General features: G+C 43.9%; 1 protein-coding gene across 1 annotated transcript in view; it reads left to right on the forward strand.

The window, feature by feature from the left end:
- Nucleotides 1-16,460, forward strand: part of FAM151B (family with sequence similarity 151 member B) — an 87,695-nt gene that overhangs the window by 707 nt on the left and 70,528 nt on the right. Inside the window, exons 2-3 of the mRNA XM_089693218.1 lie at nt 8,528-8,653; nt 10,968-11,124. Of these exons, the coding sequence (XP_089549344.1) occupies nt 8,528-8,653; nt 10,968-11,124 (283 nt within the window). The remainder of the gene's footprint in view (nt 1-8,527; nt 8,654-10,967; nt 11,125-16,460) is intronic.

Here is a 16,460-nt window from a genome sequence, read left to right on the forward strand (position 1 = left end):
CACATATTAATGACACAGGTTCTGTGGCTAAACTTACTGAGTGCCTTATATGCAATAAATTAGCCCCAGAACCTGTGTATTTAACCTTTTCACACCGGCCAAACGCAAATGTGCAGCCTCCAGGCATCTGGGCCTAGACTCCGAGCGGCCGCACATTTGCGTTCTATTAAAAAAAAAACATATGCGCTGAGAGCGCGCACGCTCCCAACACACATATCCGGTACTCACGGAAAGGTCCCAATCTTTTTCAGTCGGGACCTTTCCCGATCATGTGATGGCATGTCATGGTGGTCACATGACCCTAAACCCTGCCCCGCCTCCCGGCTTCTGAAACCCTTAAAGGGCTGGGAGGTGCTGGCGTGAAGGGGTTAATATGTGTTTGGTTTTAAAGGGATGAGGTGGCAACCCTAACCTGCACCCACATAGATATCTGTTTGTGCAGCCACTTTGGTTCAGATGACATAAACAAGACTGCCTGCATCAGAATTTCATGCATGGACCGCCTGTGCATCCCCCTGCAGGCAAATAAGGCTCTCCCATGGGTGTATGCTTACAGTGTTACTAAACCCACAACAGGCAAATCAGTTGGTGCAGTAAAGCATGCTTGTTAGCACAGCACAGTGGCTAAATGGTTAGCACTTCCACCTGGCAGCACTAGGGTCATGGGTTTGAATCCCAACTACGACACCACCTGCCTGGAGTGTGCATGTTCTCCCTGTGCCTGTGTTGGTTTCCTCCAGGTACCCAGGTTTCCTCACACACTCCAAAGACATGCTGGTAGGTTAATTGGCTCCTATCTAAATTGGCCCTAGTATGTATGAATGTGATTTAGGGACTTTAAATTGTACACTTGAGGGTTAGGGACTGATTTGAATGTACAATACATATATATGAAGCGCTGCGTAAATTGGCGGTGCTATATAAGTACCTGTAATAAATGTGATATTCCCTGTGGAACCTAAGGGGTTAATCCTCCACATTATGTAAAAAGGATGTTTGATCCTGTCTTCTCTGATCCTCCCCTTCTTCCAGTGTCTCTTAAATATCTCCTGATCGAACAGAGGCTCGGGGGGCAAGATACATATGCTCAGTTTGGTGTGTGTTGCTAGAGTTTTTTTTTTTTCTTGGGAGAGTGCATGTGATCAGTACAGGTCCAGACAGAGGTCAGGGGTCCTGCGTCCTCTTACAGGAGAATGAAAACTACACCTACAAGCTGTAACCAGTGTTCTGCTGGACACTGATAGAAGTCACAAGACTGCTCTAACTGCTGATCAGGATAGGTATTTAGCAGTTTATATTTACTAAAATAATTGCACTTCCATGTTGTGTGTACTGTGGGAGACCAGATATAGTGAATGCAGGGTCCTGACAATTGCGCGGACATGCAACACTGTACCCATTAATTTTTTTTAGCATTTTTTTTAGACAGATAAAACTTTATTTTGGTGGTATTTATTCACCACTGGGATTTTTTTTTTTTTTTTGCTATATAAATGAAAAAGTCCGTTTTTGAAAAAAAAGTTTTTCTTATAAAATTTTGCAAATAAATAATATTTCATTATACATCTTGGCCAAAATGTATTCAGTTATCTTTTTAGTAAAAAAAAAAAAATTAGTTTATAACAAAAAATTAAAATGTAAACATTTTTTTTTACATTTTTATTTTAATTTTTTATATTATTATTAGGTTTTGTTTTTACATACTGTCACCCTAGCAGTACAGTATCACCATGGTGACACTGTTCTACTTGTGGGGGGTGATGAAGATTTTTTTTACACTGATTGTTTTTACACCCATAAAGGTTGTAAAAGCAATAATTTCTCCTTCTCTCTAGCTGCATTCTTGCAGCCATTGAGAAATACTGTGTGAGCTGGGATTGGTCACAGCTTGTCACATGGTACAAGGCTGTTGTGAATAGCCTTGTACCATGTGACCTCATTCACAGATTTCACACGTAGTAAGCATGTGGCCAATCAGTGATCACATGATCGGGACCTCGCACAGTGGTTCCTTACGACCATCGGTGTTCCATTGTGTCCGGAGGACACAGCGGGCACCGGATCACAGTGCTGCGTGCTTCCAGGGAGCGTGCACAATCAGGGGGCGGGGAGGCAGTTTATAAATGGCCACCCTCCCCTGCACTGCCACCGTCCGGCCGTTTATATACAACGGCCGGACGGGAGGTGGTTAGATATGCCTGTGTGAACGATACTTTAGACCAGGGATCTCCAAACTTTCTAAACAAAGGACCAGTTTACTGCCCTTCAGACCTTTCGGAGAGCCGGACTGCAGCCAGTGAGAGCAGAAAAGGTCCCGTTGTCAATGGAAAAAAAATAATGCCCCATTGTTTGGTGTTATTGGAAGGAATTCTGCCCCATCATTGATGTCACTGGACCCTATTGTTTGTGTCACTCAAATGAATTGTGCCCCATTATTGATGTCATTGGACCCTATCATTTTTGTCACTGGGAGGAATTGTGCCCCATCATTGATGTCATTGGACCCTATCATTTTTGTCACTGGGAGGAATTGTGCCCCATAGTTGGTGTCATTTGAAGGAGTTGTGCCCCCTTCATTGGTGTAAGTGGGGGGAATTATACCCAATTGTTGGTATCAGTAGATGAAATAGTGCCCCAAAGGCCAGATGAAAGCAAGCAAAGGGCCACAGTATGGAGACTGAACATTTAGTCTGAGAACTTGTTCTTACATGCAATAGACCTTGTTGCCTCCTCACCGCCTGTTTATCACTTGCCTGCTGGGCCAATTCTGACACTCCTCACATACATGTAAAAATCTGGTTTTTGCTAGAAAATTACTTACAACCACCACACGTTTTTTATATATATATATATATATATATATACACACTCTGCTCAAAAAAAAACTAAAGGAACACTTTGAAAACACATCAGATCTCGATGGGGAAAAATATCATACTGGATATCTATCTATATGCCCCATCGTTTGATGAAAATTAAAATTATCACCCTACAGAAGACTGAAATCAAAGACACCCCGAAAATAAAAGTGAAAAAATTATGCAGCAGGCTAGTCCATTTTGCTAAAAATTTCATTGCAGCAATTCAAAATGGTACTCAGTAGTTTGCATGGCCCCCACGTGCTTGTATGCATGCCTGACAATGTCGAGGCATGCTCCTAATGAGATGATGGATGGCGTCCTGGGGTATTTCCTCTCAGAGCATCCATGAGCTCCTGGACAGGCTTAGGTACAACCTGGTGGCGTTGGATGGACCGAAACTTAATATCCCAGAGGTGTTCTATTGGATTTAGGTCAGGCGAGCGTGGGACCATTCAATGATATAATTTAAAGTATAAATGTGCAACGCTTGATAATAACGAATACGTGCAAAACTTAACATGGGGAATCCCAAAAAAATCATATAGGTAATTGGATAATAATTAATTTACATTGCGCGTTATATAATATATCCTGGTGTCATCAAGGTAGTCATCTGGGCCAGTAGTGGAATCGAGGTAGTCATCTGGGTCAATAGTGGAAGTGGCTCCCTCTCAAGATGGATAGGTCCCAGGGCTTTAAATGATGATCCAGGTGTGTCCAGAGTTCCCCTTAGGGCAGGGGTGTCCAAACCTTTTTCAAAGAGGGCCAGATTGGATGAAGTGAACATGGTGGAGGGCCGAACATTTTTCCGAACATTCTTTGAACCATTACAATTAAATGCAAATAAATTATTTTATGCCAAGTTAATTGCAAACGACATACTTTTCATTTCATAACATTAAGATCAACTGACAGCTGAGTTTTCACAATGTATTGAAAATAAATTAAAAAAAAACTTACCTGCACTAATGTGAAGGGTGAAAAAGGTAGCTGGAGCTGAAGTCTCTGCTCGGCAGCCAGGAGGGGAAGAGAAACACACTTCACGCTGGAAGCCCGGCCCTAACGTCACCGCCCTCTGTCGCTCCCAGCGCGGCGCAGTCACGCATGCGCACTGCTCTCAAGCAGAAGACTGTCTGCCACAGAAGGGAGGGCCGTGCGACAGCCGCATTTACACAGACCAGGGAGAATGCGCCGCAGTCAGGCATGCGCACTGCCCTCTGCTCTCAAGCAGAAGACTGTCTGCCATAGAAGGGAGGGCCACATTACACAGAGCAGGGAGGGCTGTTGGAGGGCCGTATTAAACCGACCCCCGGGCCGAAAATGGCCCGCGGGCCGGACTTTGGACATGCCTGCCTTAGGGGATAGGTGGGTTCAGCTCACAAAGGTAAACTGGAGGCTCCCTCTCTGGATAACATAGGGCTGGGCGTCTGAAGATTAATACTCCCCAAGGAGTCAAGATGAAAGAATGCCCATAGTGTAGTAAGTATAAAAATTCGATTTATTAAGGGGTTAAAAACAGATGCATCCATAGGAAAGAAGATATACAGAGATCAGGACTAACCGTCCCCAAGTAAAGATGGCCACCGGAGCTCCACGATATAATGATATAATTTACTTCATCCTCCTGGAACTGCCTGCATACTCTCACCACATGAGGTTGGGCATTATGCACCAGGAGGAACCCAGGACCCACTGCACCAGCGTAAGGTCTGACAATGGGTCCAAGGATTTCATTCCTATACCTAAGGGCAGTCAGGGTGCCATTGTTTAGTCTGTAGAGGTCTATGCGTCTGTAGAGGTCTCCATGGATATGCCTCCCCAGACCATCACTGACCCATCACCAAAACCGTTATGCTGAACGATGTTACAGGCAGCATATTGTTCTCCACGACGTCTCCAGACTTTCACGTCTGTCACATGAGCTCAGGGTGAACCTGCTTTCATCTGTGAAAAGCACAGGGTACCAGTGGTGGACCTGCCAATTCTGGTGTTCAATGGCAAATGCCAATCGAGCTCTATGGTGCCGGGCAGTGAGTACAGGGCCCACTAGAGGATGTGGGGCCCTCAGGCCACCCTCATGAAGTCTGTTTCTGATTGGTTAGAAACATTCACACCAGTGGCGTTCTGGAGGTCATTTTGTAGGGCTCTGGCAGTGCTCATCCTGTTCCTCCTTGCACAAAGAAGCAGATACCGGACCTGCTGATGGGTTCAGGACATTTTACGGCCCTGTCCAGCTCTTCCTAGAGTAACTGCCTGTCTCTTGGAATCTCCTCCATGCTCTTGAGACTGCTCATGCCCACACTCGGGACGGCTCAGGAAGTGAGTGCGCAGACTGGTGCAGTAATCTGTGTTGAGCTTAGGGCAGACAGCGGCAGTGGTAGGCAGGAGAGAGGCTGTACACACACACATACACACACATTTGGACTGCACACAGTTTAATTATGTGCACCCTACCTCCTCCAAGTCCCGGCAGGAGGAAATGTGTGCAGGTAATTAAACTAGCGATCCTGTGTGTAGAGGGATGGGTGTAAATAAATTGTGTTTTGAGATTAGAGGTGGAGGGATTAGCGACTATTTGCACTGGGGAGGGATATTTGGTAGGAGGGGGATTTGGAGGTGAATATGTGCTAGGAGGGGTGCTTTGGGGGGATATGTGCAAAGAGGAAGACTTAGGGGGGATATGAGCAAGTACGGATTGGGGGGGATATGTGCAAGGAGGAGGGTTTGGGGGGGATATGTACAAGGAGGAGGGTTTGGGGGGGATATGTGCAAGGAGGAGGGTTTGGGGAGGATTTGTGCAAGGAGGAGGGTTTGGGGGGGGGAATTTGTGCAAGGAGGAGCGATTAGGGGGGAATCGTGCAAGGAGGAGGGATTGGGGGGGATATGCGCAAGGAGGAAGGATTGGGGGGATATGCGCAAAGAGGAAGGATTGGGGGGATATGCGCAAGGAGGAAGGATTGGGGGCGATATGCAGAAGGCGGAAGGATTGGGGGGGGGATATGCGCAAGGAGGAAGGTTTGGGGGGATATGCGCTGGGAGGGGGGATTGGGAGAATATGCGCTGGGAGGGGGGATTTGGGGGAGAATATGCGCTGGGAGGGGGGATTTGGGGGAGAATATGCGTTGGGAGGGGGGATTTGGGGGGGAATATGCGCTAGGAGGGGGGATTTGGGGGGGAATATGCGCTGGGAGGGGGGATTTGGGGGAGAATATGCGCTGGGAGGGGGGATTTGGGGGGGAATATGCACTAGGAGGGGGGATTTGGGGGGGAATATGCGCTAGGAGGTGGGGATTTGGGGGGGAATATGCGATAGGAGGGGGGGATTGGGGGGGAATATGCGCTAGGAGGGGGGGATTTGGGAGGGAATATGCGCTAGGAGGGGGGGAATATGCGCTAGGAGGGGGGTAATTGGGGGGGGAATATGCACTAGGAGGGGGGGATTGGGGGCATTATGCGCTAGGAGGGGGGGATTGGGGGGGAATATGTGCTAGGAGGGGGGAATATGCGCTAGGAGGGGGGGGATTGGGAGAATGTGTGCTAGGAGAGGGGGATTGGGAGAATGTGCGCTAGGAGGGGGGGATTGGGAGAATGTGCGCTAGGAGCTAAACACTGTGCAAATGGATGCTGTGTCTGTAAGGGAATCTGATCTTGGCTATGTGCTGTGCGGGGCGGAGGAGATGTGAGAACCCAGGCTGTGTGCAGTGTGGGGAAGGGAGGAGGAGACCTGCTGAGTGCTCTGCCAGCAGTGACCCTGTCCTCTTCTCTGCTGACCAATGTTTTATGCCCTACAGACTCCTGTCCTCTGCACTGCTGACCTGACGACCCCTGTTTGTAGGACAGTATACAGCGGATTATCAGAGCAGAGGACAATCCCCCCCCCCGAAATTTTTTTCTGCACCCCTACATCAGACTGTCTACATTCGGTCCTGGGTGCAGGTATTGCCTCATGCTACCAGTAGTGACACTGACTCTAGCCAAATGCAAAACTAGTGAAAAACAGTCAAAAAAGATGAGTAGGGAAAAAAATGTCAGTGGCCTCCACATGTAAAACCATTCTTGTTTTGGGGATCATCTCATTGTTGGCCATCTAGTGCACCTGTTGTTAATTTAATTAACACCATAGCAGCTGAAACTGATTAAGAATCTCCTCTGCTACTTAACTGACCAGATCAATATCCCGTGCGTGCGTGTCAGTTATTTCCTCACTGCCTGTCAGTAGACTCTGGAGTGGGATCCAAACGTGGATCGGGCTTCAGAGGTGAGGGAGATTACACTTCTTCAACCACTTCAATACCAGGCACTTTTACCCCCTTCCTGCACAGTCCAATTTTCAGCTTTCAGCAATGTTGCACTTTGAATGACAGTTGCATGGTCATGCAAAGCTGTACCGAAACAAATGTTTGTTTTCACACAAATAGAGCTTTCTTTTGGTGGTATTCAATCACCACAGTTTTTTTATGCGAAACAAAAACAAAAAAAACGCGTTTGTGTTCGTTTCTGTTATAACATTTTGCAAATAAATAATTGTTCTTCATAAATTAAGGCCAAAATGTCTGCTACATTTCTTTGGTGAGAACCCAAATCGGTGTATATTATGTAGTCTGTAGGAAAGTTATAGAGTCCACAAACGATGGTATATATCGACCAATCCCGCTATATTGTCTACCTATCTCATTTATTGAGGTCCAGAAATGTCAGAACAGTACAGATTACCCCCAAATGACCCCTTTTTGGAAAATAGACAGTCCCAAGGTATTTAGTAAGAGCCATGGTGAGTTTTTTGAAGTTGTAATTTGTCATACATTTTTTTAGAAAATAAATTAAGAAAAAAAAATGTCCTTTTGATTTTCTTTTAACATAATGTCACAAGTGCAGTACAGCATCCTCCCATAACTGCCATAACTGGTGTGGTGGTGATCAGGGACACTGACTGGTGACAGTATGAAAAAAAAAAAATTTTTGTTTTTCAAATTTCTTTTTCTTTTCTTTTTTGCAATTTTTGTGACCAAAGCAATGTAATGTTACCATAGCAGCATTGTAGTGGGGAAGTGATCAAGGTTTTTGATGTGAATTTCACTGCTATTAGCAAGCATTTTACTGAATGAAATCAAAACATTCAGTTTGTTTTGTTGTGAATAGCTGTGATTGGCCACAGCTAATCACATAGTACAGATGGGCTGTGATTAGCCCTATCTGTACCATGTGATCACTGTGATCAATCACAGCTAACAGCACAATTGTAACAATGAATGGCATGATTTGAAGCCATTCATTGTTTACAATTGTCATGTGATCTGCTGTGGTACCGGCAGTGGGCCAGTACTCTGATCAGTCATCGGCTATGTCCGGTGGACACAGCCAGTGACAGTTCGTGCTTGCAATGCAACTACACACAAGGTTCGTTCCAGGAGGATGCCATATAACATCAAATTGCTATAGATGCGGCGGGACTTTCGGCATTCTGGGTGGACGTCGTATGTGGTTAAGTGCAAAATATTAGACAGAGCCAATTTAGTTTTGTTGCAGGCAAGCTGGTAAGTGTTCTGTTTCTGTTGTTTGTAACAAGTCTAAATCTACCCGTAAGTAAATATGTGCCAGTTGTTTATTGCCGCCCTTAAGGAAAAAAATAACTTTTTAAAAGTTTTTTCTGTTGAATGTTGCAACAGGTCCATGGGGTGAAGATATCCTAGATTATTTCCTGAGCAAAGGACTGACAAAAACCAAAGATGGAATAGAAATTAAGTGGGAGCATGCTGCAAACAGCAAAGACAAGCTACGCCATGCATTAGAGAGTAAGTATGGCACTGCACATAGCTGGTGATCACACACAAGGGTATTGCATGCAAGTTGATATTTTCTGTATGTCAAAATTAAATGAGTCTGATACATTGCTAGAGTAGGTGGCAGTGTCCCCAAAGAAATCAGCTGATCATTGCTTGAGGTATAGAGGCTGCCGTTTTCTGAACTTCCCTTGTGAAAATACCAGTTGCTTGGCTGTTCTGGTTGTAGTTCGTAAACTCATTGGCACAAGTATGCAGATCAGCAATTCTGACTTTTGTGATCTGAGACTTTTTTCAGTTGCATAAACAGTATTGAAACAAAAGGCCCAAAATAAAAGCCAGGCAACTAGCATTTTCAGTCAGTAACGGCAGTCTTCATATTTCTGTCAGTATTGGTTTCCTTTTAAAAAAACAAATACTCAAGGAAACAGGTTTAAGAAAATCCAACTGCAGGTATAGAGCGAAGATAACCCTATATGTGTAAAAATAGTTAAGACCCATTCACACCTGTCTATTGTGGCAATGTGCACGAAAAACGTGTGTTACTTAAAGACACAGCAATATATCTGCATATCATAGGCACCTCCATCCAGCATGCTGTACAGTAGAGTGCAATGCATGATGCACTGCAGCACACCACAAAGCACGGCATGTCCATCATGGTGCACTACGCTGCTAAACAAAGGGTTGTCTGCATTTTTTATGTGTTGTGGTACTTTAGCAATAAGAAAAAAACTACTCGAGAGATGCTAAAATTCACATTTACTTCCTTAACCTCCCCAGAGAGCAGCTATGACTCATATGCCAACAACTAATTATTCTGGTTGTCAGGTTTTCTGTACTGAAAACTTAGATGATACAATTATTTGTTACAATATATTTGCACATGTTTACAGCATGGTGATGCAGATGTATGTTGCTTTTTGCCTGTATCTGAAAATATTCTTTAAAGAAGGAGTACAGTCAAAGCTTTTTTGGCTGTATTTCTCCAATGGATCACAGAAGTGCATTTCAGGATCCATCCAGCCTGGAACAGCACCTGGCTCAGCCTCTCAGCGATCCACGGAGAGTCTGAGCCAGCCGTTCCCACCCCCTTCGGTGAGCGCTGGCGGGGCAGAGCAGATAGCCGATGTCTGACAGTCATGGCTCTCTGCTCAGAGTGGAGGGGGAGAACTGAGCTATCACAGTCTTTGATCGCTCAGTTTTCTGTACAGAGCTGGCGGGGGCCAGATGCAGCATCAGATCAATGCTGCATCCACCTAGGTGAGTATAACTTTTTAATTTGTTTTCAAAACCCCTTCTCTTTTAAACTTTATTACTCTCGATTATATTTAGCTATAGTGTAACCCTACAATATTCACCTCCCCTCAGTTAAGAGACTGATTTACCAAAGTGTAATGTGGGAATATTCACTTCAGTTATCCAGTCACATAGAAAGCAAAATCTTGTTCACTTTGAATACCCAATCATGTTCAGATGAATAACTAGAAATATGGTTTATCACATGACTAGATAATTGAAGTGAATGTTTACACAATTTATTTAATTAAGATTCACTCCTCCTTTAGTAAATCAGGTAATGTTAAATTTGAGTTCTAGTTGAGCATTCCAGGTTTTGACCCAGATCAGGACAGTTGATGGATTCTTGACACCTGGGTATATCATTGTGAACACCTGTATATGACCAACCTCTATTGGCGCACCCGGTATGTAGGCTGTCATGTCCACAGTGTAAGACCCCTAGCACATTCCAGCTGCGGTGCATCCCTCCTAGCGTTTGTGTGTCCATGAGGGACAGGTGCCAACCCCACCTGCAGGCAGCCTATCAAAGTTTATGGCAGACTGCGGCTGGACAGGGCTGAATGTTGTCCTAAGTAGTACTGGCGTTTACGGCTCTGTGCATTCAGGTCTTATTTTTGATATGCAGATGAATGAAAGAGTTGATAAAAAAGCAACAATGTTACTTTATATGTAATTATCCTGTGTCTGAACATTGTATCAGATGTTGCGTCTTTTTTTGGCAGCAGCAGCTTCTACAGCTGCTGTATTTACTACAGCAATGCCTGGCTGTCATTTTGACTGCTGGGATTTGCCTGCAAGTGCAACAGGGAGGGTGTCAGGTGGGGAAGAAGGACTGCATGTGAACTTCATTGAAGTTATTTTGGCCATGTATAGCCTGCCCAAGGTCCACAGCTGGTTAGGCACACAACATTTTATCAGGTGAGTCATGTCTTTCCTCATAATACAGGGCTTACATTTTTGATTGAAGGACTTTCACTTTTGCATGGATGTCACCATTAAATCTTTATCTACTGTGTATTTACAGGTGAGGCCCATATGATTGAAGCAGATGTTCTTCAGGGATCCGGTGATGGAGAGCCAATTATGGCTCATCCTCCTGCTACTGAAAGTGATATAAACCTAAAAGACTGGCTGACTGTTGTCTCTAAATCTAACAAAGGCATTAAGCTTGATTTTAAAAGGTAAGATGGGCAGAAGAGGCAAATACCTTTTTCTACTCTTTATTTACAACAGTGTCTTGAGAAATAATTGTGCATTTCCCCCTTAGTAGCCAGTCTTATGTTCCCTTTCCTTCTCCTAGTGCAATATAGGAGAATGAAGGAAATAATTGTTTGGATGCCCTGGACAATAAAGGCTGTCTGAGATAATTCTTCCATCATGGAAGTCTCAAGTCTGGAGGTGGGGACCACCCATTTAAACTCTAGAGCTGAACTGCGGGCCCCGCCCACATACTATTACCTGGAGGAGGAGGGGACTGAAGCATAGGGACCAACAATTCAACATTCGTGTGTGTGTGTGTGTGTGTGTGTGTTGGCTCTGCTTAAAAAGCAGGGCCCCAGCTGACATGTAGGATCCTTGTATCTGTATTACCTCCCCTTCCTGCATTTATGCATCTCTGGATCCTGCTGGCTCTCCTCTGTGGGGCTGGATTGTAGATACATATGGAGAATAAAATTGTCCGTACCCCTCAGAGCGTCCACAGCATGGACATCATTTTTGCAGGGCATTGCCTGGTGTCCAATGTATATTACATGCTTCTGCCCCTGTACCCTGTACATTCCACACATTTGACACCCGAACTCTGTAAATTCCATACACCTTCACACTACGTACAATCTTGCTACATTGCGCTGCATCATTTGTTTTTTTTCAATCTCTTGCTACCCAAGAATGCCTTCATATGTTTACAGCCATGGGGGAAGGGTATTGGCAGGGAAGGGGAGGGGGGGGATTGGGCTGTCAGGTAAACTTTATGGGGCCCCATGATTTCTAATGGTGGCCCTGTAGACAGGATTATAACACCTATCAGTTTTTATTGCTGTGTGTCTACTTTGAGAAGATTCACCCTTTCTGCCCTGGTTGTCCTTGATAAAATCCAAAATTTTGACATGCCACCAGAGCAAAAATAGAGTGAGGACATGTCTTCTCATGACAAATTTCTAATAGGGGATTTCTCTCATTTTGGAGAGGTTTCCTTTTACTTCATCTCATGTTTGCAGAATGTTTGAAACCGATCAGCTCCCTACTGCAAAATCTCACCTTGTGACTTGCTACAGTGTTGCAGTGCCTGCCATTACCTCCCATCCCAGCCGAGGTAAAGTCACTTGCCTGGTGCTCATGGGTGTCTTTTAACAATCAAATATGACATTGTAGAAATGGCTCCTGGGATCCCCCAAAAAAGATATGTTTTGGAATAAGTCTTGAAAGTCCTTCTAAGTATACCTCGCTGCATTTCAATGATACAAAGGCGCATGATAGTTCAGCAGCCTTTTGTCCATGATCTGATAATGAGGCTGTGATTAGTGCTGTGGTTTAGACACCTCTTGGAGAAGCCTGGGTGAAGAACTGATGCATGCTTGTTGATGCCACATTTACCTGATGGCTTTGAGTAAAATTCATATTTTATATTTAAACACAGTAAACTACTTTAAACCCAGAAAGACAACCAAACGTGTATCTAACATCAGATATTTTTTTAGGCTAAATAAAGTGCAAGTTACTTCTGAGATCACACTGCTCTCTTTGACAGTGCCTCCCTTTGCTTTATTCATCAGAAGGAGGGCACCTTTGTTCAAATGCACAAGGTAGTTCAGTAAGTGAATGTTGACCTTGGATAATGCCCAGTGTGGGCAGAGAGGGAAGGGAGACTGAGGAAATGCTTTCTCTTCAGACTGATGACATCATCCCATCTTAGGCAAGGTCACTTGCTTAGTGCGCAAGAACTGCCTTTCTAGGAAATAATGAAAAGGTTTTTTTTTCTCTTATGTTCATTGACGCACACAACTACTTCTTCTATATCCATGACCAAACAGGGCTTTATAGCCCACCTACAGGAGGAGGACACTCCTATGGTCACTAGGCAGCCCTCTCTGTGCGTAAAAGCCGGTCTCTGCTATGGGCCTCCAGTCATTCGGCCTAGTGTCTTCAAGAGTACGTTTACTAAGTTCTATAGAGATAATATGTTGGCATCTTCTGATGCTAGTTTTGATAGCAAGGTTTTGCAGGCGGCTGTTTAGGGCTCTCGGGTACCCCTCAGGTTTGGAGTGCTGGCATGTTGCCCTGGGTTTCTTCCCACCACTCATTGTGGCATTGTTTGGGGACTTCCCGGTTTGACCATGGATAAAGAAAAAGCATCTGTGTCTGTCAATGAATGTAAGAGAAAACGGGATTTTTTGTTACCGTAAAATCCCTTTCTCTTTTCTTTGTTCATTGCCAGACACAGCACCCACCCCTCTATGGAGTGTTCTTCTTTGATACTGCTTGTGACTGACTGGAGGCCTATAGCAGAGAGGGGTTTTTATGCCCAGAGAGGACTGCTTATAGGAGGTGCCAAGTTTGTTTTCTGCCTCGTGTCCTACTCCTGTAGGTGGGCTTTAAAACCCTATTTGGTCATGGATAAAGAAGAAGCAGTTGTGTCCATCAATTAACTCAGAGAAAGGGATTTTATAGTGAGTAGCAAAAAATCCCATGTGTTTTTGTTTTTCTTTTCCTTTTCCCTGTTGCTAGCTATTGTGACATATCAGGAAATTATTCATGCAGATTGTAAAGAGCAAAAAAACCACTAATTTTTCTTCCAGATACATGAAAAAAATTAGAAAGGCATAGGTCTTTGCTAGTCCTATTGGATATGAAAAGGGTTATTGTTACTGTTTTAGGATTTGGTTCACACAAACCCTCTACGTATCAGCAGGAAGCAGCAAATGCACATTACCAAGTTGTGTGCTACACATCGTACAGAAATGATCTGGTTTATACCACAAAACTCTTTACATGAAATAAATGGCCGGAATAGTAGTATAAGTAAAGTACCTGCAGCTCCCATTAGCTTTCTGTTGAGGTAGCTTGCGGTTTTTGTTTCATATGCTTTTAGTGAATGGACTGAACAATCTATGTTGGGTAGAATGGGCTAGGATTTGTCCTTTGTTGTAATTTTACATTAAAGCAATCAAATGATTAGTGTACACCAGCATCAGACTCAGAGGTAAACAAAAACCAGCATGCTTCAGGGCATAGTAGCATGCATTTATGATTTGTGAACCATGCCTTCACATTACATTCTCATTGACCTGTATGGTGGTATAAAAATAACTGATGATGAAAGCAGCTTAAATGCAGCTGAATATCACTCCTTTGCATTCTAGATCTGTCAAAACTCTGCTTTCTAGATCTTTCAAAAATGCTTTGCAAATGTACAGAGGCAAAACACAAACCCCAATGTGCACTAACCCCACCAAAGAGATGTCACAGCTTTTCCTGGACAATGAATATAAAACATTTTGCAGAAGAAAGGCAGATTTTACTAAAGACACATTTAAGCACAGAGATACAACTATGAAAGCCATACTAGAACGTGTTCCCATTGAGCCATGATATGATATCTGATATAAGATATCAATTTGGTATAGATTGCGATGACTAAACTAGGTGACTTATGGACCAGGGCAGCTCCAAGAGATAATCCTAGCCAGGGCTTTTTTTTTTTCCTCAGAGAATAGGTGCAGGAACTCCCCCCTTCCAATTCACCCCGTCTCCTCCCGCTAGCCACCTCCAAGCATCATTACTTAGTTCCTCCCCCTACCCTCCTCCTACTACTGCCCCCTTTAGAGAATACAGAATGCAGTATCATTTTGTGGTGCTAACTAATTTGTACATAATTTGGTAATAACAAGAAAAGCAGTAAAATAGATTCCCTGCAGCCAGCAACAATATATCCCCCAGCAACAGTAGTCCTTTCCAGAAACCATGAACCCCCCCACAACAAAATACCCCTTCAGCAACAATAGATTCACCCATACAACAATAAACTACCAGGAGCAACAACAGATCCCTCCCAGCAACAGTTGACCACCCAACAACAAAAGACCCACCCCCTGCAAAAATAGATCCCCCACTAGCAACAATGGACCTCCCCAGCAATAAACATTCCCTTCTCCCTGCAAAAATAGATCTTCTGCAGCAACAACAGATCCCTCAGCAGGCAGAAATTAGTAGGCCCTCCAGCACACCCAAGCAACCCTTGCCATTACATACATTCAGTGCTGGAGGTGCCAGAACTGTGTTTCCCCACGTTCCTGATGGGAAAAACAAAGCCCTGATCCTAGCCTAGCACATGTTAACATGTTTCGAATATAATTCTTGTTTTACAAGTAGAAAAAAACTGTAGAGGCTTTAATTAAATCCTGATGCATAGCTGTTGGAGTAGAAAATAGAGTTTTGGTTGGTTTCAGTCCAAGCAAATGTTTGGCATCAAGACGTTTTGTGTGGTGGATCTTCGGATGCGTGTAAATGGTTCCTATAGCTTTTTGCACGGGATATTGAAGACTTAGGAACCAGAGATGTATTCAGCGATAAATATTCATACTGGGCAAAATCATCATGATGAATCCAATTCTAAAATTTACGTTCACCTATCTTTCGTCTTGTTTTGAGAATATTTGATCTGATGCTGCATCTGTCCCCCGCTGGCTCTGCTTTGAGAACTGAGCGATCTCTCAGCTTTCCCCTCCACTCTGAATAAAGAGCCATGACATGTCAGTCTCCAGTTCTCTGCCTTACCCCTCGAGTCTGCTTTTTTTTTCATATATTTATACAGACTTTTTTTTTTTTTTTTTTCCACCTGAGTATGGATCTGTGTGTGTCCAAAGCATGTTTGAAGCCACTTACTGTTGAATGACTCACTACCTCTGCTAGATGTCTATTGCAGCATCAGCTACTCTTTCAGTAAAATAATACTTTCTAGGATTAGTTTTGAACTTTCCTCCTGCTAGTTTGGGTCATGTCCCTGTGTTCTTGATGTTGGCTTCTTACTGCCCTCCTAAACCTTATTCACCCCCATCAATCATGTTTCCGAATCATATACAGTACATTTCTACATTCAGGAGACCTACTGCAAGATATCATATCTAGCCTAATAACAGAAGGGCACACAAGTGTGTGTACCAGCAAGATGTATTTCCTAAAGCAAGCATGGGAGAGGTGACATGTCTTGAGGCAATATGTCCTTTTTATTTCATCCTCATATAAGCACATGTTCCCGTACACACACTGCTAAGCATTGGCCAGGCATAAACTTTGCGTTGCATTGAAGGCTGAAGTACTGCAGCATTCCAGCAGATGGCTCCTTTATTCCTCAATCTTTCTTATTACCTGCTAGATTCCTTCAATTGAGGTACCCAGTTGTATAAAGCCAAAAGTTTGTCCAGTGGGGACACCTGTCAGTCACAACTGTCTAGGAGGAAAGTTCACTTAATTTTATATAGATTTTATATAGATTTTATCTCACTTCCTAATGTGTTTT

The sequence above is a fragment of the Staurois parvus genome, unplaced genomic scaffold (assembly GCF_062004578.1).
Source record: "Staurois parvus isolate SC_StPar_1 unplaced genomic scaffold, SC_StPar_1.0 ptg000618l, whole genome shotgun sequence".
Taxonomy (NCBI): domain Eukaryota; kingdom Metazoa; phylum Chordata; class Amphibia; order Anura; family Ranidae; genus Staurois; species Staurois parvus.